Source organism: Prionailurus viverrinus, chromosome F2 (genome assembly GCF_022837055.1).
Source record: "Prionailurus viverrinus isolate Anna chromosome F2, UM_Priviv_1.0, whole genome shotgun sequence".
Lineage (NCBI taxonomy): Eukaryota > Metazoa > Chordata > Mammalia > Carnivora > Felidae > Prionailurus > Prionailurus viverrinus.
In genome coordinates, this window is record NC_062578.1 from 67,290,991 (window position 1) to 67,313,909 (window position 22,919).

At 39.0% G+C, this 22,919-nt stretch overlaps 1 protein-coding gene across 2 annotated transcripts in view; it reads left to right on the plus strand.

Moving 5' to 3' along the window:
• Positions 1–20,850, plus strand: part of FAM91A1 (family with sequence similarity 91 member A1) — a 45,049-nt gene extending 24,199 nt beyond the window's left edge. For both annotated transcript variants that reach the window (XM_047842314.1, XM_047842315.1), the window contains 9 exons: positions 3,359–3,507; positions 4,802–4,936; positions 5,089–5,202; positions 9,361–9,433; positions 12,165–12,314; positions 14,520–14,624; positions 15,127–15,250; positions 16,518–16,587; positions 17,909–20,850. In XM_047842314.1, the coding sequence (XP_047698270.1) occupies positions 3,359–3,507; positions 4,802–4,936; positions 5,089–5,202; positions 9,361–9,433; positions 12,165–12,314; positions 14,520–14,624; positions 15,127–15,250; positions 16,518–16,587; positions 17,909–18,094 (1,106 nt within the window). In that variant the 3' untranslated portion in view covers positions 18,095–20,850. The remainder of the gene's footprint in view (positions 1–3,358; positions 3,508–4,801; positions 4,937–5,088; positions 5,203–9,360; positions 9,434–12,164; positions 12,315–14,519; positions 14,625–15,126; positions 15,251–16,517; positions 16,588–17,908) is intronic.
• The last annotated feature ends 2,069 nt before the right edge of the window (positions 20,851–22,919 follow it).

A 22,919-nucleotide genomic window follows, 5' to 3' on the forward strand; every position in this document is an offset into this window, starting at 1 on the left:
AACGGTCCCATGCTGGGGCTCTTTTTGAGATTGTTCGTAAATAGTTAAAACTGAGAATATTAAATCAAATGCCAGGCGGCCAAAGCACTTACTCGTAAGCGTTTGTTAATAGTAACCATTTTTTGGCTACCAAATGTTAGATCATGTGACCTAAGCAATGAGCAGCACAATCTTGAAAATGTCTTTGTACGCAAAAGTCACCGGGACTTTTTAGTGACTTATGGAGATAACAGGTTAGAGTATTTGAAATACTCTGCTATAACCATCTTAAAATACATCATCCTTCCGTGCTCATGATAGAATGCAGGGATGTTGGTGCTAGTGGCCAGGCAAGTTTAACTCATTTTATAGATAAAGAAATTGAAGGTTGTCTCAGTCAGATTTCCTGCCCATATAAATTATGGTCTGTATGATCAGTCAGTGGAAGAAATGGGACTTAAATCCATGTCTCTTGAATTTTTTTTTTTTTTTTTGCTCCGTCCCTTTTATTAACCTCTCTTGAGCACTAAGCTTTTTTTTTTTTTTAATTTTTTTAATGTTATTTATTTTTGAGAGAGAGTGAGAGAGAGAGACAGAGCATGAGTGGGGGGGAGGGGCAGAGAGAGAGGGAGAGATAGAATCCAAAGCAGGCTCCAGGCTCTGAGCTGTAAGCACAGAACTCAACACGGGGCTCAAACCCACAAACCACAAGATCGTGACCTGAGCTGATACCGGACGCTCAACCAACTGAGCCACCCAGGTACCCCAGGCACTAAGCTTTTTATTGATTTATTCATAAACGACCTCTCACTTAGTAATCTGGACTAAACGTTTTCACCATTAATCATTTATGTACCAAAATGTATGTTAAAGGGAAAACCTAAACCTTATCTGTGTGAAAGTAGTTAAGTTTATTTTTGTAACCTCGGAGGTTGGCTTGATACTTGACGGGTTTTGGGTACCAGTTAAAGCTTTTGTTGTTTAGTCTCTCCTCTCTCAGATTTTTTTTATCATTTTTTCACTCGTGGCTGTGATTTCTCCATTTTATTAAATTTGCTCTTGAATTGTTGTACTCAAACATAAGTTTCTCTACTCTTTATAGAACTTTTCCCCTTCTCTCCTCTTCCTAAGCCAACTGCTCACCTCTCATTGTACTTCAAAATGAACATCACATCTGGGTCCAGCCAGTCTTGTCTTATAGCTGCTTTCGGTTCTCTGTCTTTCCTTTGTTTGCCAGAGGTGTGGACCCGATGTTCTTCCTGACATCTGTAGGACTCTCTCTCCTCCATTAACATTAAATCACAGACTCCCTGCGGTTTTTATTTTTTTAAACATCCTATTTGGAAATATTTTAAATTTACTAAAACGAATAAAAGTAGTATGATTACTTTCAGCCCAGAATTTGGGAGTAAGTGAAGTATCATGGTGTTAACTCCACTAAATTTTTCAGGGTATGTTTCTTTTCTATTTTTTTTTAGTGTTTATTTTTGAGACAGTGCAAGCGGGGGAGGGGCCGAGGGAGAGGGAGACAGAATCAGAAACAGGCTTCAGGCTGAGCTGTCAGCACAGAGCCTGTCGAGGGGCTCGAACTCACGAACCGTGAGATCGTGATCTGAGCCAAAGTCAGACACTTAACTGACAGCCACCCAGGTGCCTCCTCTCAGGGTATGTTTCCTAAGAATAGGGCTATGCCCTCACATCAACTTCAGAAAATGTAATGTTGATACAGTAATCTACCGTTTGTATTCCAGTTTATCAGTTGACCTAATCATGTCCTTCATAGCATTTTCGCCCTTCAAGTGCAGGATCTGGTTTAAGATCAGATCTGCATGAAATTGTTGTGTGTCCTCTATCTCCTTTATTCTGGAACAAATCTGTAACCTTTTTAGTCCTTTAGAACATTCTTTTTCAAGAATATAGTCCCTTTTTGTTGGTTTTACCAGAAAGTTTCTCACCTGGGGTGTAGGTGATGTTTCATTGTGATTAGTAAATTCAGATTGTGCGCTCAAGTCTAGAGTATCATGTAAGTAATGTCATGTTCTAAGGGTATGACATCTGGATGCATGTGATTTCCATCTGTCCCCCATTGTGATGGGAATTTTGATCACCCAGTTAATGTGTTTTCTGTACAGTTAATTGTTCTCCCCACCCTCAACTACTAAGTAATCTGTGGGCAGATACTTGAAGACCATGCACGTATCCTACTCCTCATCAGTATTTCCTCTCAGATGGAGCATCCAGTGATGGTCCTGTCTGAACCATTCTTTACTGTGATGGCTGCAGATTGATCACTTTTTTCCAATTCCAGTATTTCTTCCAGTAACAGCTGGGACTAGGCATTCTTTTATATTCTCAGTATGGATTGATGAATTCCTATTTTTTTCAGTGGCTTATAATCAGTCATTGCTCTCTTAATTCGTACGCTGCAGTTGTCTCAGATTTTGCCAGTGGGTTTCCCTTCAAGCCGGCTCCTGTTTTCTTGTGCCATGCCTCCATCCTTCAATTTTTTTTTTTTTTTTTTTTTTTTTTTTTTAACTTTTGTCGCTGTTCTTTTCTCTCTGGCAAAACAGTGTTATCTTCTCTTGTACTTCTGTCCCATTCCTGGAGTCAGCCTTTTCTCTTAGGAGCCTGGTTTCTCATACTAGGGTATGATATTAAAGACCAAGGTCCTGGTGCTAGTTGTGCTCAGTGCTCCTGTGCCCTTCCAGCAGGCCATGTGTTTTTTGATTCATTCTTGGCTTGAGTGAGAGATGGGCCAACTTGACCTTCCAAAGTTTCTTTCAGCCTTAAATATCTCTTTTTAGAGGGCAAACAGAATTGGTATTTTCCGAAAGGATCAAGAATGGGAACACTTAAAATCTGTTGCGTGCTGAGTGAGTTCATGCTTTACGGACCGGCAGTTTTGGGTACATATTCTTAGCTGAGGAACTCGTTCCTATGCCATACTCAGAACTTGGTCTTGAAGCTCTTTGTAGAAATCAGAAATTGGGGGAGGCAAGGTGACAGCTTTTTTTGTGGCGCTTAGGTCTTCATAATATGCCATTGCCCTGGCGTGGCTGGGGATGGAGAGGAGGCAAGGTGGAGCAAGCACATACTTTTAACGGAAGAGGTGGCCTCACAGAACACCAGTAGACCATTAATCTTGCTAGACCGGGGAATAAAGACCCTTAGTTTTAAGTCTTAAAGTGTCTTAGTGGTCTCCAAGGAAATTGGGCATTTTTAATAGAGAGAACTCTGTGAAAACAATGTTTAAATATCAAGGCAATATTTTATTTTAGACATTTACAATATTTAAATATTTCACCAATATTTTGTCTTGGACATTTTTGCTTCACATTGTCAGTCTTTCACTCTATGTGTATGCTTGATCATAATTCAGGTTTTCCTCTGGATCTCTTACGCTGTGAAAGCCTTCTTGGTTTGGACCCTGCAACTTGTAGCAGAGTTCTGAACAAAAATTACACACTACTCGTCTCCATGGCTCCTCTCACCAACGAAATCCGGCCTGTGAGCAGCTGCACCCCTCAGGTAAAGAGCCACCTGGAGTGTCACTAGCCGTGGCATTTCAGACTTGCTCATGGTGACTTGAAGAAGAGGCTTTCCGGTTTGATTGTGTTATCTCAATTTGCTGGTACCAAATATGAAGATCGGGGATCAGTAAGCAGCTTTGTATTTTATGCTGTTGTAAGAAGTTCAGTTCGTTGGGTAGAGTTGGTGCATTTTATTCATGTATCATCTCGTGATTGGTGCCACGTTGAAGTTTTCTTGATGAATGCAGTATTTTAAAGAGAATGTTTTGGATGCTCTAGGAAGGAAGCCTGGATCGCCTTGAGGGATCAAGTCAATTAGGAAAAATGAAATGTTTTAGAAGTGGGGCTATGATGGTAAATAAACGGGAAAGATTGCACTTGAAAGCTAGAACTTTAGTTATCTCTAAAACTGACTTGTGAAAATTACTGCTGCTCTTTTACTTTTTCAGTGTAATCCGTTGTGTATTTGTGTACTTTGCAAGGATGCCATTTCAAAGAGGGGGGATCACATAGCTGTTCTTCAGGGCTGCATCCTGCCTGGTTTCCTAGATATGCAAGGTTAATGGTGTAGAAGAAAGGAAGGGATCCTTGAATAAGGTTGATTTCGTTGCTGTGCTGTTCGAGCTGCCCTCGTGAGCACACCTCCCTCACCTCCAAATTCGTCCTCTGTTCGGTAGGAGTGGTTACAGATTTTACATTGACCAACTTTTTTTTTTTTTTTCATAATTCTTTGTGTGTCCCCCCAACCCTGTCCCGTATACACATTTCCTCCTGTTCTGTAACACGATTTCTAGGCACAGTAGTAATCCATGAACTGAAGGAATGGTAAGATGGATGGAAGGTTAGATAGTCCCTTTGTGAGGAATTGCATGTGACTAATGACAATGACTGACTTTGAAATAGAGCTTATTATTTGACAGGCACTGTTTTAAACCCTTTTGAGCAAGCGTACAATGTCTTTACAGGGTAGATATTTTGTCACCACATTACAGAAAAGCAAAGAAGTAACCTTCTTAAGGTGATACAGCCGAGGGGGCGAGGCCAAGATTCAGACCTTGGTGTTTTCCTCCAGGGTCCATCTCCCAATTATGGTGATAAGATGTGCTTTCTCAATTCTGGAATAACATGGAAACCGCTTGGATGGAGCATTTAAAATTTATTTTCATAAGAATAATAGCAGTGAGCATTTATGTGAGGCATTGGCTGTTTGTAAGACCATCCTTGGTCCCTTGTGAAATTTGGCTGCTTTTGAGAAGTATTACAACTTTATCTTATTCGTTTCACGATTACAGCACATTGGACCAGCTATCCCAGAAGTCAGTTCTGTCTGGTTTAAACTATACATTTATTACATCACCGGGCAAGGACCACCATCTCTTTTACTGTCCAAAGGTACAAGACTTCGAAAACTGCCAGATATATTCCAGGTATGTTGTGTGAGGTTTGTTTCTTTAGTTGTTTTTGAAGGTAGAGATTGGTAAGCAGCATTTTAGCATTGGATATAAACTGAGATCTTCTTAGTTTTTGTTTTTTAAAATTTCTAAATGCCATTTTATCTTCATTCATTTCTTTTCCGTAGGGCTATGATCGATTACTAATAACATCTTGGGGTCATGACCCTGGGGTAGTCCCTACGTCCAACGTGCTCACGATGCTGAATGATGCTTTAACACATTCGGCAGTTTTGATTCAGGTACAGTTGCTTTGTTTGAAACAACCAGTTTTGGATTTCTATTTTTAAAGATTCTAATTTGTTAAGTCACAGTCAGATATCGGTGATTTGAAATTTGTCAAGTTGAAACATAAGAGGTGAGATACGGATTTTTGCCCTGGCCTTTGTCTGGCAGTGTGGGAATCCCAGAAACAACATGGGTTTTGTAGTGAGACCCAGACTTGAATTCCAGCTTCACATTTGCTACCTGTGTGGCCATAATTGTTTGATACATGTGATCGCCCTATCGAGGTATAATTCACGTAGCATGCAGTTCACCAATTTAAATTGCACACTTCAGTGTTTTTTAGTGTAGTTGCAGGTATCCACAGCCATCATCAAGCTCAATTTTAGAACATTTTCATTACCTCGAAAAGAACTCCCGAACCTTTCGTTCTCAGTCCCCTAGTCCCCAGCCCCAAACAACACTAATCTACTCGCTCTTTCTCTAGAATGCTTCTTCTGGGCATTTCACACACACAAAGTCACGTAATGTGTGGTCTTTTGTCACCGGTCTCTTTTACTTGGCAGAATGTTTTTGAGCTTCATCATGTTGTAGCGTGTTATCAGTCCGTCGTGAATCATTACTGCGTTCCTTTTTATGGCCAAATAAGAAGTCCCTTGTACGAATATACCACCATCTGTTTTTCCCATTCATTGTTGATGGACACTTGGGTTGTTTCCACCTTTTGGCTATTAAGAATCATAGTAATCACTGTTGTAACTGTTCATTTATAGGTTTTTGTGTGGCCGTATTGTCATTTCTCTTAGGTATGTGGTTAAGAGTGGAAATGCTGGGTCATATGGCGATTCTGTGTGTAACTGTTTAAGGAACTTCCAGGCTGTTTTCCAGAGTGGCTGCACCACTTTCCATTCCCACCAGCACTTGGTATTATCTGACTTTTTAAGTTAGAACCCACCTGGTGGGTGTGAATGGTATCTCATAGTAGTTTTGATTTGTGTTTTCTTGATGCCTGGTGATGGGGCCCTCTTTTCACATGCTAATGAGCTGTGTGACATTTTGAAGATACTTCTGTTAGTTTCCCACCCATGAAACGGAGATGGTGACATTTACTGTATAGCAACAAAAAATAATGTAGCAGCTAATGGTGAGATAAGCAATTTATAGTCCTAGGATTGTTGAGAGAAATAAGAATGTGCTGAAGTGTGCGGCACACTTTCTGTTTCATAATAGGTTCTCGATAAAGATTTCATTGGTTTATTCAACTATCAATCGTTATGTGCCATATTCTGTGCTAATTAACGTGGATATACAAATAAGTCACGGTCCCTGTGTTCAAGGGATTTAAGTCTGGTGGGAAAAGTTGCATAAGCAGCCAGTTTCAGTTTTTTGCTGAGTGCTGAATAGAATTATCTACGCTGCCAGCATTAGAGAGAAGTACCTAGTTCAGCCTTGAGGCAAGGAGAAAGGCTGAGGGGACACTCAGAGAAAATGAGACTCAGGCTGCATACAGAAGGAGGATACAGAAGAGAGCCAGGTCAGGCACAGGGGTTAGCATGAATAAACCTGTGGGCAGAGATGTTTTTCTTTTCCTCCACTGCTATTTCCCTGGTGCCTAGAACAGCACCTGGCTCAGAGTAGCTACTTACGAGTGTTTTGATGTAGGCAGGCCCTGGAGAGTAGTGTGCCTTGACCCTTTTGCTACCGAGCTTTGACTGTACCCTATAGATTGATGAAAGAGAGCAAAGGGTGCTGAGCAGGGGATTTATGTGGTCAGTGTGTCTTGGGAAGATCAGCTTGGAGAGTATGCTGAGAAGGGTTGGGTAAGGTAAGATACTTCTTGAAGCAAGAGGATCAATTAGCATTTGGTGTAGGAGTCCCGATAAGAGGGGAAGTCAGCCTAGATTAGAAGAATAAGTACTGAAAGGAGAAACTGGATTCAATAATTCTTACAAATTAAAATTAATGGAATTGATCAGATGTCTGAGAAGGCTATGAGAAGAGGAAGCGTAGGATTCCTGGGGGATTGGCTTGTGAAGGTGGAAGAATGGTGATATCCCTGCTTGAGCAAACAGAGGAGGAAGAGCCGGTTGATGGGGGTCAGATGATGTGTGTTGTGTTTGGGGCAGGCTGAGTCTAAGGTGCCTGTGGGACATTTGGGTGGTAGGGCTATCTAGTCGGTAATGGAAAACATTTTGAAATCCAGACGAGAGTTGAACAGGAAGCATTGACTTGAGTGTCCACATCAGCACGTGGAGGTAGTTGAAAGCACGAAGAACAGGATGCGTTCGCCAGCAGGGGGGACACCTAGCAGGGGTAGTGGTGGCAGATGACCTCATAGGATGGGTGAGACGTGGGCTCGAGTCAGTCTGCCTAAGTTAAAATCTTGATTCCACCATTTATTAGGAATCTTGGGCAAATTAAATAATCTTGAATTCCTTCACCTGCAGACTAAAGATAATGGTTCCTAAGGTCATTGAAATGAATGAGCGAATTGCACCATCTACATAAAATGCCTGTACCTGTGCCCAGCACACGGGACGGTCCCAGAAGGTGTTAGCCGTGTGGCGGTAGTGGTAGCAGATGTGGCCCAGTTTTAACGTGTTTATGAGGAGTTTTGTTTTTGCTAAAAAAGAATGCCTCTTTTATTTTAAGTTTTATGGGAGAAATTCATCTTGCTGGAACTTAAAACACAATTTTGATTAAAACCACGCTTTCATTGTAACAGCCTTGATTGGGGTATAAATCATAATGGTACCGATGAGGTAAAAGTGGGCTGCCAGAAGAAATACATTCGGGTTGTCATACGCACCATTGAAATGAGTGCAGTTTTTCTCTGAAATAATTTTTTTTCTTGTGTATCAGAGTACTTTGAGTTTAGATAATGCAAAGGGTTTTTTCAGTGGAAAAATGTATAGATCCCCAGTGTTAAATTTTCTCTTGTAGCGATACTAAATACACATAAACATAAAATTAAGTTCTTCATTCTTATTATTCTTTTTTTTTTTTTTTTTTTCCAACGTTTTTATTTACTTTTGGGACAGAGAGAGACAGAGCATGAACGGGGGAGGGGCAGAGAGAGAGGGAGACACAGAATCGGAAACAGGCTCCAGGCTCCGAGCCATCAGCCCAGAGCCTGATGCGGGGCTCGAACTCACGGACCGCGAGATCGTGACCTGGCTGAAGTCGGACGCTTCACCGACTGCGCCACCCAGGCGCCCCCATTCTTATTATTCTTAAACAGTTATAAAACCAAAATAAACCTGGGGATTTAAATAAAAAAAAAAAAAAGAACGCTTTAAAACTAACAAAATTCAAATGAACATTAATTGAAAGTAATAGATAAAACTAAATTATTATTTGTAGCATGGGAATGGGGTGGTTAGACTCAGATTTTTTTAATTCAGTTTTTGAGTTGATAGAACCTTCGCATGATTCAGAAATAAAACACTGTTAAAAGATGCATGAAGGAAAGTATCACCACCCTTCCAACACTATCTTCACAGTTCTCCCCATTTCTTTTCCTAATCAGATACATTTTTAGTTTCTGCTGTACTCTTCTAGAATTGCTTTATGCAGATGCAAGCCAACACACAGTGCTATATCCCCGTGCTTTTTTCACTTGGCAACTGGAGACCTTTCCATTTCCGTTCATAGGGAGCTTCCTTTTTTTTTTTTTTTTTTTTTTTTTTTTCCTGGTAGCTGCATTGAAAATACATACGTTGATTTGTTTAACCCCAGTTGGGGGCATTCATAATCATATAATTTTGAATATGTCACTGAGTACAGGTGTTTGAGTTTTGCATTCCTAGTTCATGATATGCCAGGTGACTGATGATGGGATTCCTTCACCACTTTTCCTCTCTCGGACCTGCAGCTAACCCTTGTATGAGTGTGCCTGATTTCAGTCTTCAGTTGTCTCACACCTGATGTACCTGTTCAGTCGGCCTCTCTTTATCGTTAGCCGTACACGCATGTAGAGACACATTGTCCTATAAGTTAATACACACTTAAGGTCTTTGCTTGCTGAGAAAAATTAAAAATTGTTGAAAGATTTTTGATGGTATGTTAGTGTAGAATATGCCATCACATGGCACAGTCTTATTTATTGTTTGACTATCTGTTACTGGAAATACAGATTTCTTGTGTAACTTTCAACTGTGTTTCTTCATGTTTAGGGACATGGTTTGCATGGGATAGGAGAAACTGTCCACATACCTTTTCCATTTGATGAAACAGAACTACAAGGAGGTATCTTGCTTTTAAATTATATCTGAGTTCTCTATCATTAATCTTTGTCAACAGTTTGGTAGAAAACATAGCAGGAAGTGAATTCTTAAAACTTTGAGTTCAAGGGTCTTTAAAAAAAATTTTTTTTTAATGTTCATTAATTTTTGAGAGAGAGAGAGAAAGCTCAGGCCCATAAGTTGGGGAGGGGCAGAGAGAGAGGGAGACACAGAATCGAAAGGTCTCAGGCTCTGAGTTGTCAGCACAGAGCCTGACGGTGGGGCTCGAACCCATGAACCATGAGATCATGACCCGAACCGAAGTCAGACACTCGACTTACTGGGCCACCTAGACACCCTAGTTCTAGGGTCTTATCATTGCCACTTTTAAAGAGTATTGGCAAAGGTAGTCTTCTTTCTTTCTTTCTTTCTTTCTTTCTTTCTTTCTTTCTTTCTTTCTTTTTATTATAATTTATTGGCAAATTGGCTAACATACAATGTATAAAGTGTGCTCTTGGTTTTTGGGGTAGATTCCTGTGGTTTATCGCTTACATACAACACCCAGTGCTCATCCCAACAGCAAAGGTAGTTTTCTGTCATGTGCCTTTTCCCATAAAGAACTAGTAGAATAAGACTTATTTAGGATCTTTGAAGGAATACTAGTTTGCCTTGGAGATGAAGAGAATCAGTAGGTCTCTGTTTAGGTGAAAGACTAGATTTTCCTCTCTGTTTAGCCTTTTACTTTTCTTTTATTGTTTATTTGGAGGCTGGGGGAGAAGAATTCATAGGGAATTTTTTTACCTTAGAAAGCCAATTTTTTCTTTCCCAGTGTTACATACTATTTGCCTCCCTCTTCCAACCCAGGAGCTTTTTTAGGTGATTTAGAAATACATGCCATTGAATATGGGTATAATACTTTACAGTTTACAGAGTACCTGCATGTATTTCCTCTTTCAGCATTTGATTTTGTTGTTAAATGTTACTTTTTGCAATTAGGATTTGAGTGGATTATAGAGTTTGAACTAAATAAAGCTAGTTAGAATCAAGGGCAGGGGGAAAACCCGTTTAAAGTGTTCTCTTTCTAGAATTGGATGTGAACTAAGTACATTTGGTATAAGATGTTCAGAGAATATCTGTTAAAAGCAAATTTATTCTTCCTTTTGTTTAATATAGGAGATGACCCTTTGTCTGTCAAATATTAGGAAGGTATATATGTTCAAAAGAAAAATAATACGATTAAAACTTAACATATATCTATATAGCACTACTCCATGTAAAATTGCTGTTGTATAATCTTATTTTTCTGGTTCTTAGAGCCATCTTGCTTGAATTTTTAGAGAGCAGTGAATGGTTCAAGTAATCTAGTTTTTGTTAGTTTATATAAGAACTTAATGTTCTCCCAAAATAATAGAGTGAGGGAAAGGAAGATTTTTAAAATATCTTTTTCCTTTTCACATAGCCAGACTGCGGAAGCCTCATGTTTGAAATTAAGTTCTCTCTCTTGCCTGTTGTGAATAAATGTGTACAAAGTTTAGAGAAGAGTTTTCTCTTCCAAAAAAATAGCCCCTTTTCAATAAGTACTTCTCTGCAATTAAACTTTGCTATTTAATCCTCTGATACTTTATAAATTCTGTGGAGGGGCGCCTAGGTGGATCAGTCGATTAAGCATCCGACCTCGGCTCAGGTCATGATCTCATGGTTCGTGAGTTCGAGCCCCACATCAGGCTGCACTGAGAGTGCAAAGCCTGCTCCCGACCCTCTGTCTCCCTCTCTCTCTCTGCTCCTCCCTTGTTTGCACACATTCCCATTCTCTCTCTCTCTCTCTCTCTGTCTCTCTCTCTCAAAAATAAACATTTTACAAAAATAAATTCTGTGGAAAAATATTAGTTCACCTGAAGATACAGGCTAGTGACAACAGGATCTTAAAATTTATACAAAATCTCAAAAACTGATTAATAGCTCTCTTGCCTTGAGAGATTGTGTGAATTATAAAAGAATCTTCATATCTGAGTATAGAGCATATTTCTGTTATAGAAGTTCATGTATTTATAAAACTTGCACTGGTATTTGAATAATTTATTAAGGATATAATTTCAAGTCCTTTTTGGCTTTTGTCTAAATAGGAATAATTTTACTTTAAAAAGGTTTTCAAAAATATAATGTGTATTTAATACATTTCAAAAATGTAACGTGTATGTAGTACATAGAAGCCCAACAAGGAAGCTTTTGAGGCAGAATAGAACCACGAAGAGAAGTCTAGAGAATTTGCCACTGACCAGCCCAATTTTTTATTTTATTTTTTTATTAAAAAATATATTTTTTTTAATGTTTGTTTTTGAGAGAGAGAGGCAGAGCATGAGTGGGAGGGAGACACAGAATCTGAAGCAGGTTCCAGGCTCTGTGCTGTCAGCACAGAGCCTGATGTGAGACTTGAACCCACGAACTGTGAGATCATGACCTGAGCTGAAGTTGGACACTCAACCAACTGAGCCACCTAGGCGCCCCTGACCGGGCCCTGTTTGCTTGCTTAGCACATAGTTTGTTCTGATACCGTAAATGCCTCCTGGAGGCTATAAATAAATCTGTGTATGCCAGGTTTTTCCATTCACAAGTAGGCTTTTGTTGGAATCAGTGTTGATAGATTCAAGTATAAAAGGAGTTCTAAGAATTGTTCAATAAAGGTATATTTACATTTTTGATGTTGTTTTATGTTACAAAACTGTACTTACAGTGTAATGTCACCTCTTTGTTCTTAGAGTTCACTCGCGTCAACATGAGTGTTCATAAAGCCTTGCAGATATTAAGGAACAAAGTGGATCTGCAGCATTTTTGTGGATATGTCACCGTGTTGAATGCTTCGAGCCGCCTTGCACACAGAAAACTCAGTGACGCTTCTGATGAGAGAGGTCAGCCAGTGGTTGGGTTCTCTGAATTAAGGTGGTTGTACTGAGTTTATTGCAATCTTAGTATTTTAAGAAGCAGGGACTCTTGGGGCGCCTGGGTGGCGCAGTCGGTTAAGCGTCCGACTTCAGCCAGGTCACGATCTCGCGGTCCGCGAGTTCGAGCCCCGCGTCGGGCTCTGGGCGGATGGCTCGGAGCCTGGAGCCTGTTTCCGATTCTGTGTCTCCCTCTCTCTCTGCCCCTCCCCCGTTCATGCTCTGTCTCTCTCTGTCCCAAAAATAAATAAAAACGTTGAAAAAAAAAAAATTTAAAAAAAAAAAAAAATAAAAAAGAAGCAGGGACTCTTGTGGGGATGTCGAATTATGTAATACTTAGTGTTTTTTCACTAAGGTGAGAAAATATTCTGTGACATCATTTGGACTAATATCAGTTGTTCAGATGGAGAAAATACAGAAGTACTGACCTGGGGTTAGAGTACGGAGTGGTTTTTAGGTTTTAGCCCTTTCTTTACTGTTGGCTCTGCGGTAATAGGCTTTAAATTAAGTTCCTCTGTGAAGTGATGGCTTCAGAACTTGAGTCTCTTTGTAAAGAGGTTTCCAAAGTAGAATTAACAGGGTTTTTTTTTCCCCATTCAGCCTTTCTTTTTCTGTCAAAGGCACCACTGTCTCAATGACCCAGGCCTAAAATCTTGTCTTTGCCTCTTCTTTTTTCACGCTGTCCACTTTGTTTCCACGTTCTGGGGAATTAGTCTTTAGAAGTGTCTCTCATATCCTTTCTTCTCTTCTCATTTCTTTTGAAATTCTCTGTAACTGTCCATCTAACCTGGGTCTCAATACTGTAATCCTGAATCACTGCAGCCATTTCCTGCCTAGCCTTCCTGGCCTCATTCTCCTCTGTCTCCAGCCCATCTTGCATATTGACAACAGTTAGTTTTCCTTTACTTTTTTAATGAAAGAATTTATTTGCATGTCACCTTCTCATGCTCACTGATTGTTTCCACTCTGGCCTAGTTTTGGCTTGTATGTGGCTTTGGTGGCCATAGTGCCAGCTCTGGTCCATGACTCTAGAAAACCTTTCAATTCAAACGTCTGTCGTTGATTGACTATATTCCCTGAGCCTCTTAGTGTGCAATCCTGAGTAGATATGATTGATGTGCTAGCCATCCAGTGGATCGGATTGGCTCCCTCTGAGTTAAATATCCACCCCAAATATCCTTTACCTTTGGCCAGAAGATGTGAGTAAATTTTAACAGTTGACTGCCACGTATCACAGGGGCATTTCCATGTTTTCTTTTTTCATTCCACCAGCATTTATGGAGTACCTGCTGAGGTGCTAGAAAGATAGAAATTAGTAAGACCTAAGGAATGAAACCCTAGAAAGGGAGACAAGCAAGTGAGTCAGCCTGCCGCGTAGTGTTAAAATCTGGGCCAAAGCTTGGCATCAGCTCCATGTGCTGATGTAGGGCGGAGAAGGCATATCTCAGGCCAACTGAGCTATCAGAAAAGGCCTCTTAGAGCAGGTAAAGCTTGAAGTAAGTCTTGAAAAGTGAGGATTGGGGTACGTAAAAGATGGTTGCTGTGTATTTGGAGGGTAGCAGCCTTTCAGGCAGAGGGAATCAAGCAGTAGAGTAAGCTCATCTTGGCAAAAAGAAAGAATTTGTTGGAAAGCAGTAGAAAATGAGAGTAAAGAAGTTGGTAAGATCAGGAGATCTTGGAGGATCTTCAGTGCTGGAAGATACGAAGAGTCAAAGAATTTTGAAGAGGAATAACATAATCAGATTGCATATTTCCATGGGGATAGAAGCGACTTTGGTAAAGATCTAAGTGAAAGTCTAATAAACTTATGTTCTGCCTTTTGAGTCCTTGTTTCCTTTGGCCAGGGTTTTACAACCTCAGCGCCATTTATATTTTGAGCGGGATAATTGTTTGTTTTGGAGGACTGTCCTGTGCATTGTAGGATGTTTAGCATCCCTAGATATCAGTAGCATCCCTGTCCCCATTCACGACAACCGCATAGGTCTCCAGACATTGTCAGAGGTCTCTTGGGGGACAAAATTGCCCCCTCCTTGGGAACTGCTTTAGGCTGAAGACTGTTCATTATTCTCCATTGTCATTCCTGTTGCTGGAGTCTTCTCTTCCGTTAGAACCGATTTACTGACGACTTGTGCCGACTACTAAACCCTAACATTGTGTATGTCCTTTAATTACAAGGAGACCCTGATTTGGCTTCTGGCTCAGATGTAAATGGGAGCACAGAGTCATTTGAAATGGTCATTGAGGAAGCAACTCTAGACTCGGGAACAAAACACAACTCTGGTAAGGCTTTAATAATTAATTTGTAGCTTTAGACTAGTTTCTGATGTTTAACTCTTCTGTTACATCATTTGGATGGCATTTGTCTGCTCTGTTTATCCACAGTGGGCCTTTTAGTAAGCATTTACCAGGAAACATTTTTTTATGTTTAGAGTAACAAAGTATTATAAAAACATGATCTGAGAATGACTTCAGTTGCGTTTTTCCTATGTTAAATTCTTTCATCCTGTAGTTGTCTTGTGATATCTTTTTTGGGGGGAAAAGACCATTTTGAACATCTGATGAAAGCTTTGTGCCTTCTCCCCAGAAGCACGTACATACTCAAGAAAGATTCTTTCCTGTTTCAGAGATTCACTGACCTCTCTGAATCCTCTCCCCTGTTAAGCCCATTGCTGGATACCGCGGGGGTAGGAGGAATCTGAAAATTTATGAGCCTCAGTTAAACCCTGGCCAGTCATAAGATATGTGACTACCTATGTGACTAACAGCTGTGTGCCCTTTGTAGCTGCCACAACAGAAGCGGATTGGGTTCCTCTTGAGCTGTGCTTTGGAATTCCATTGTTTAGTTCTGAATTAAACCGGAAAGTTTGTAGAAAAATTGCGACACATGGCCTTTGCAGAAAAGAGAGGTGAGGGTTTATATTCATTGTCATCTTTTCATTTGTGAGACTTCTAGGCTCTCAGTTGTTACATCTTATTTTCTTTCATTTCACACATGAGCATGGTAATTGCCTTGAGTATATTTGTTGATTGAATAGAGATTGCTAATTAAGGATTTTGCTATATTTTTCAAAATTAAACTTCAGCACCTCAAAAATCTGACTTATGCAAACATTTGGGACACATGTTTTGGTTAATTTTAGTTATGTTAACTTAATTACCAGGTCTGGCGAGGTATATGAGATGATAAACCTAGTGTTTGTAATATGTATGTGTCTAGAACATTTCCCTTGTGCGCTTCTGTCACTCTTAGCAAACACACGTTCAAATTATGTCATGTAAATAGTGGTTATCTATTATGGTGGAATTATAGCTGAATTTCTAAATTTTGTTCAGATTTCCATGTTTTCTAAAATGAGCACGTATTACTTCTCAGAGATGGTATGTAGGTTTTGTTTCCCATGCCTACTCTGATCTGTTGGGAGCAGTTGCTAAGAGGCAGTGTTGTGAAAGTTCTGCGACTTTGGAGCATATGGGAATATTCCTCAATCTCATTGTCTTGGTAGGGTGGCTGAGAGAGCTGATGTCCACAGGTCTCCTTGACTTCTTTTAGAAAACAAAGTTGTAGAAGTAATTCATTTAATTGGCTTAATATAGTTTATCAGAAGATTAAAAGTGCTCAGTCAACAAATAATTTCAGCAGTTCTCTGAAAGTAACATACATGAGTAAAAAAGTAGAAACACTAATAACAGCTTTAAAGATGGCCACCATGATTGTTACCAGTGTACATATTTGAAAAATATTTGATTTAGGTGGGTTGATGTGTATTAAATCTGTCAGGCTTTTTATCAGGATGTATTTTAAAATTACGTTGGGTATTTGAGGTTTGTATCATAATTGTCATTCCTGCCTGAATTTTCATTTAAAAAATTTTCTTTCACTTAACATTTATATTTGCTAATAGTTTAAACTCTTCCTGACAATAACTTCTCAGTTTTCGTTTTATACATGGTTTTTTATTTCAGAATGGTCCTTTTATGCACTGTTAAACTCCCTACTCTTAAAACTGGCAGAAATTTCACGGATGAGAACTACTGAAAAATGTTTTAATTTTTTATGTGATTAATCAGAATGTATTTACACATATAAATGCATTTAAATTGCTGAAATTATTGTGAGATATTAGTTCTTGCCATTAAAATTATATTTGTCTTAAAATTTCCCTTTTTTTTCAGCCTTCAGAACCTCTTACATTCCAGTAGAAAACTCTCTCTACAAGTCCTTAACTTTGTTCACTCATTCCAGGTAACAAAACCCAAAAAATCCAAATGGTATTTGCATAGAGCTTTATAGGATGCAGAGCAGTTCCGTGTCATGCTCAAGTGCAAAGAGTGCAAAGAGATGTTATTTAAAGACTTTTAACTGATGGGGCGTGCGAGCGGGGGAGGGGCAGAAGAGGGTGGGGGTGGACAGAGGATCCAAAGCAGGCTCTGTGCTGACAGCAGCAGCTGGATGCGGGGCTTGAACTCATGAACTGTGAGATCATGACCTGAGCCGAAGTCAGATGCTCAACCAACTGGGCCACCCAGGCGCCCCAGTTGTTAAAGACTTTTAAATAGGAATGACATTATTTCTGATTGCCTGTTTTAAAAAATTAGTTACTGTTCAGAAAGCAGATGAAAAAGGGACAAGCATAAAAGCAAGACTAGTTCAGAGAATGTTATAATAGCCCAGGTGAGAATTTTTGGTAGCTGAGCTCCCCTTTTCATTAAAAATAGCCCCAAAGTTTGCATGTATCCATAATAAAGGTTGATTGCACATATATACTGTTATATCAACAAATGATATTATAAAACATACACAAAAATAGAAATTTTGTAAGGATGTAGTAGTCGATAGAACATTTGTAAGATTTTTACAGTCGCGTGCCCTGCTTTGGAGTGAGTACCCCACTTGGGAAACCACTGGCCCAGACTGGGTGGCGGGCTCTGTTGACTGTATCAAGCAGTTTGGGATACACGTTGGATGTAGACGGATTGACCTGATTAACTCAATGTGAGGAAAAGATTGAGGGTGTGGTGAGGAAGGGAAGACTCAAGAATGAGTCTCCTGTTTCTGGACTAGCTTCGTGTGTGGAGTAGGGAAGGCTGGCGAGGAATTGGAGAATTAAGGTCATGGACGTGGTAAGTGTGGAACGTGTGGCGAAACATCCAGGAACAGATGTCAGCTCGGTGCGTGTTTGAGCCTGGAGTCCTGGGGAGAGGTCTGTGCTAAGTGTTACGGGAGTCTGAGAGCCTTGGGAGCATGGAGTGTTCTGGGTGCTTAATGTCACGTGAGGGGTTTTTAGAGATTGTTGAAGAATTAACTTTTTTCTTGTCCTCTGGCCTCCTAGCCTATTTTTGTTTATTTCTAAGCGCTTATCGTGGTGTGACTTGTGTCAGTCATTACCGCGTACAGTAATTCCCCTGATTGATTATTGGGGATTGTGACGTAGATCTTGGCATCTCCCACAGTGCTTTGCATCCCAGAAACATTTCTTGGGCAAAGTCTGTATTTGTAACTAGCTATGTTCAGTGGTTTGGTAAAGTGTCGAATATGGGATTTTTTCTCTTCTTTGGTCTTCTAGGAAGGTGCTTCCACACTGGATGTTCACACAGAGGCCAGCTTTTCCAGTGTGCCTTCACAGTCCTCCTGTGCCGACACGGGAGTTCCGCTTCCTGCAAAGAACTTAATATTTAAAGATGGTGTCTTATCAGAGTGGAGTGGACGGTCACCTTCCTCACTTCTTGTTGCTAATCTCCATTTGCAATAATTTCGTTCCACCATGCATTGCTCACACTTTCTGCCTTTTTTTTTTTCTTAACGTAGCTTTATAGTGCCCGCCACTAAGAAGCACCCTGCTGCTACAGTGCACTTCATGCTTAACTGATGTGAAGAGATTGGGGAACATGTTCATGTTTTCTAAAGTTTTCCTCATTACTGCACCTCCTAATGCAACAAAGAGCTTTTTAGCAGCCTGCACTGTATTTTTTACCTTGAGACAATCTGCATTTCTTTTATAAAACTGAGGATATACTTTATAGGCTTTATGATGACTGTTACGTTTATAAGCAGTCACTATGAATATTGCAGTGGTAATTTTATATGTTAGTTTATCAAACATAAATCTTGTTTAATTTTATATTTTGTTACCTACTCTTTAGGGGATCACAGGAAGAGGTGGAACTCTTCCCCTGAAAAGGCTTCTTGGTACTTAAAAGTAGCAGAACTATAAAACAATAAACATCCAGTTTTGAGAGATGATATGATGGGGCATTAAGAATTTCTGTGGATGTCTGTAAATTATGTATATGAGTTGAACATTGTTGAAGGTATGTAAATCAGCATAGTTATGTATAACTTAACCTTGATTTATAAGGTCTTAACTCAGACTCTGACTATACATTGACATCTCATGAGAAGCTTTGGAAAACATTCTATTTTTAAACAACATTTATATGTGGACTTCTGTCGTCACTCACTTTGGGCTTTATATTTTCATAGAGTCTTTATGGAAAAATAGAATTTGTTTTCCACTGTTGTAACTGTGGCTGCTGCACGTTTTTACCCTCATTTATTTTTTGTTTAGTAGCTTTACCAATGAATTGTTAGGAAATCGAATTTGGTGTTTAAAAACCAAGGATTGTGATTTTAGGTTAGAATTACATATTTAGAGGCATTAAGGCTATATGTCTTCTGATCAAAACATTTGGTGATAAACCTACTTTGAAGACATTCTTAGGCAATCTGGACCTTAAATTTATGTGAATAGTTTTGGGGGGACTGATAAAGAAAAATTGAGCAATTTCAAAATGTTTCTCAAATCATTAATTCTTTTAGATCTCAAATGTTAATTAGAATAATTGGAATCACTTTCTAGATTTTTTAAGTTACCTTCCTTGGGAAGTTTGTGCAGTGTTCTAGTTTAGTGTAGCTCTTCTCATAGGATAACGGTTTGCTTGTTTAAAACTGTAACCAAACTAACTGGTCAAACAACATATATCTAAAAACACTTAAAGCATTAGAAAATTTGGGAATGTTATAACCTAAACATTTTTGCTGATAATTTTTTGTCATTTATAGAACTGATATTTGTGTATTTAACATACTTCTGGAAATATATGCCTTTCTTAAAACTGTTAACATAACCATGCATTCAATACCATGGCCTACCTATAGAATCGAATATCTTGGAGCAGGTTACCTGTGGCACACGGTCAGTGCTGTGTTTGGGGTAAGTGCAGTAACGTTTAGTTTTCTACTTTGTCTTATATGAGGTAGAAATCAAGTGTATGTTATAAATGTTTGTCTATAAAAGGAAAAATACATACTAATATTAAAATAATTTCTTATGACTGTGAATCACTCATTTATTTTTCCAATAATTGATATTGTACATTCCTAGTGCTATTAGGTATGTATGTAACTTACAGTTTTTCAACTGAAAGTTGTAAGTATTTCATTTGATCAGGGCTCTTTAATCTCATTTTCATTTGCTTTGTTTATATTAACTGTAGTTATTTTATTTATTCCTGTATTAACAATCTAAGCCTACTGTAATGACATGTACACTAATAAAGAATCGAATAATTTGTAGTTGTTGGCAGTGAACCCAGTTGGTGGTTAATTGAAAACTTAAAATATGGGAGTGATTTGCTGCTATATTACCTTTGAGAGAATAGAGGAAGAAATAGAACCTAACAGTGATCATGAATTTTAGGGAAAATACTGGAAAACATGTGGACAACTCTGATTTCTCCGGTGAATGGAGAAAGTTCTGATTCCCAGCTGGAAACCTCTCATATGTTTAAGGAGGGAGAATCTGCTTTGTAGAGCTGTTAGTAAAATGTGAAAGCTGCTTTTGTGCTTTGCTTTATGAACTTGGCTTTGTTTCATTCACATGTTAACTCACGTAAAGATGTATCTCCTAAATCTTACAAGTTTTGATCCAGTTCAGCAACATGTTAAATTTTAAATACAGACTTTATTATTTGCCAAAGAAGACTTAAGAAAGAATTCTAAAGTAATTTCATTTGGCTTTGTGCTACCTCCCCATTCGATTCCCCCCTTAATGTAGCTTAAACCATGGGAAACGTTCTTTAGAAACCAAGAGAAAACGAAGTCACAGAGGACATAGAATTTAGCATGGTCCAGATTAACCTCTCAGGTGGATCTAAAGAAATACAACTTTATGTTATTTACAAACATACCAGGTTTTCTTGATTCCTTTCTTTCTTTCATTTTAAGTATGTAATCAGATGATTTTGTATTTGTTTTTTGGGGGGGGGAATATCACTTTTCTTTTACTTGATGTATTCAATATTCTCTGCCATTCATGTTTCTATTTTATGTTCAGTGTTTCGAATACAGTTTGTATTTAAAGATCTTAAAGTACCAAAACTGTAAGTGAGTACAGTGGACTGTTTTCTGGTATGATGTTAATATTATACAACAAAATGTATAAAGTGTTGTCAATTTGATTATTGACACCTTATAATATGTTTACAATAAACTGTGGTGTTGATCAAATTACTGTGGACATGTGTATATAATCTGTAAGTCCCTTTCTCAGTATTAAATACAGCACCTCAATACTAAATGCTTTCAGTGCTGTGGCTTTCCTACATGTTTTTTTAATGACCTTTTCACTTTAGAATAATTTCAGATTTATAGGAAAGTTGCAGAGAGTCCAGAGATGTTTCTTCTACCCTTCCCCACGCTTCCCTTAAAGTTAACACCTTGTGCAAACTATGGCATTTATTTGTCAAAATTCAGAAATTAACCTTGGGACAGTTCTGCTAACTGTGTCTACTACGGACTTTATTTGGTTTCTGTTTCCCACTAATGTCTTTCTGCTGTTCTAGGAGCAGCCCAGGACACCACACTGCATTCATTTATTTAGTCGTTAATGCCTCCTTTGTCTCTTCCAGTCTGTGACAGTCTTTCAAGACCTTGACACTGTGAACGGTACTGATGGGTCATTTTGTACAGTGATCCTTAATGTGGGTTTGTCGGACGTTTTCTTGTGAGTAGATTTGAGGTTATGCTTTATCAGGAAGGAGAGCACAGAGTTGATGTGGCCTTCTACACTGTATAAAGTCAAGTACATGATGTTAGTAGGTTATTACCGGTGATATTCCTTCATTGGCTAGGTTGGTGCCCACGAGGTCTTTCCACTGTATTTTTTCACTTTCCGTACTTTTTTTCCTTTGGAAGTGAATTACTAAATCTAGCCCACAGTCAAGAGGAGGGGACAGTATATATATTATTTAGCATTTTTCGTAAAGAAAATTTGTTCCTCTTTCCTATTCATTTGATACTTTGTATTAATATGTGATTGTGGCAGTTTATTTTCTGCTTTAGATTAAAATCTAATACCGTTGTAATTTACTGGGTGAATTATTTCAGCTTTGGGACTCTTTGAGGTTGGCTCCTAAATTCTTTTGACATGCCCTTATTTTCTAAGACCATATTTTTACCTTTTAGCACTGCCAAGTATTATCTGAGTGTCATTCCTAGAATTAGCTATTTCTCCAAGAAGCCCTCGTTTCTTTCATTGGAGAACAGTATTTTTTTTTTTTTTAATGTTTATTTATCTTTGAGAGAGAGACAGAGTGCGAGCTGAGGAGGAGCAGAGAGAGAGAGAAAGACATAGAATCGGAAGCAGGCTCCAGGCTCTGAGCTGTCAGCACAGACCCCGACGCAGGGCTCGAACCCACAAACTGTGAGATTTTGAACTGAGCTGAAGTCGGTCGCTTAACCAACTGAGGCACCCAGGCATCTCTAGAGAATGGTATTTAGAAACAAAGATCTGGATGTTGGATGTGCTCACTGCTACTGCTGCTGTGGTTTTTCAGTGAAATGTGCATACTAACCAATGTACAGTACACGTCTCTGTAATTATTTCTAGATCTGTCTGTATATATATTAAACATTCAATTATACTGACTCAGCCAGCACTACAAGGTTTTGCCTCCATGTTTATTTGTAACTTTTTTTCCTGAGAGTGAGAACCCTGACTTCTTTATCTACAATTTATTTGCTTGTTGAACCTTAGAATACTTAAAAAGTGGTTTCAGAATAGTTAAGTTGTACCCCTGTGAGAAAAATGGACCAACAAATGGAATTCGGTGTTCAAGTCTTGTCTTGTCCTTAGCTTTACGGTATCTGCTCAAAGTACTACTTTCCATAGTAACTTAGTTCAGCTCCCTTTATTTCCCACTTTCTTTGTTGAGGTTATGTCATACATTCGTGAAACAGATTACTTGTCACACTGCGCACCCCACTTGAGGTCTCTTGACATCCCTGTTGGGTTTTTCACACCATAAAGTCCACTCTGCATGAGCGTTGACAAGTTTGTGATTATGTACCCACCATCTCCGTACTACCCAGAGCAGTCCCATCACCCTAAAGATTTCTCTTTGTACTCAGCCCCCACCCCACCCCACCCCTCACAACCACTTACCTGTTTTCCATTCCTATAATTTTGCTTTTTCTGGAATGTCAAGTAAATAGGTTGTACAATTCATAGCTTTTTTAATCTGGCCTCTTACAAGAGCAATGCAGAATGCATTTTAAATTCATGGTGTCATGCAAAT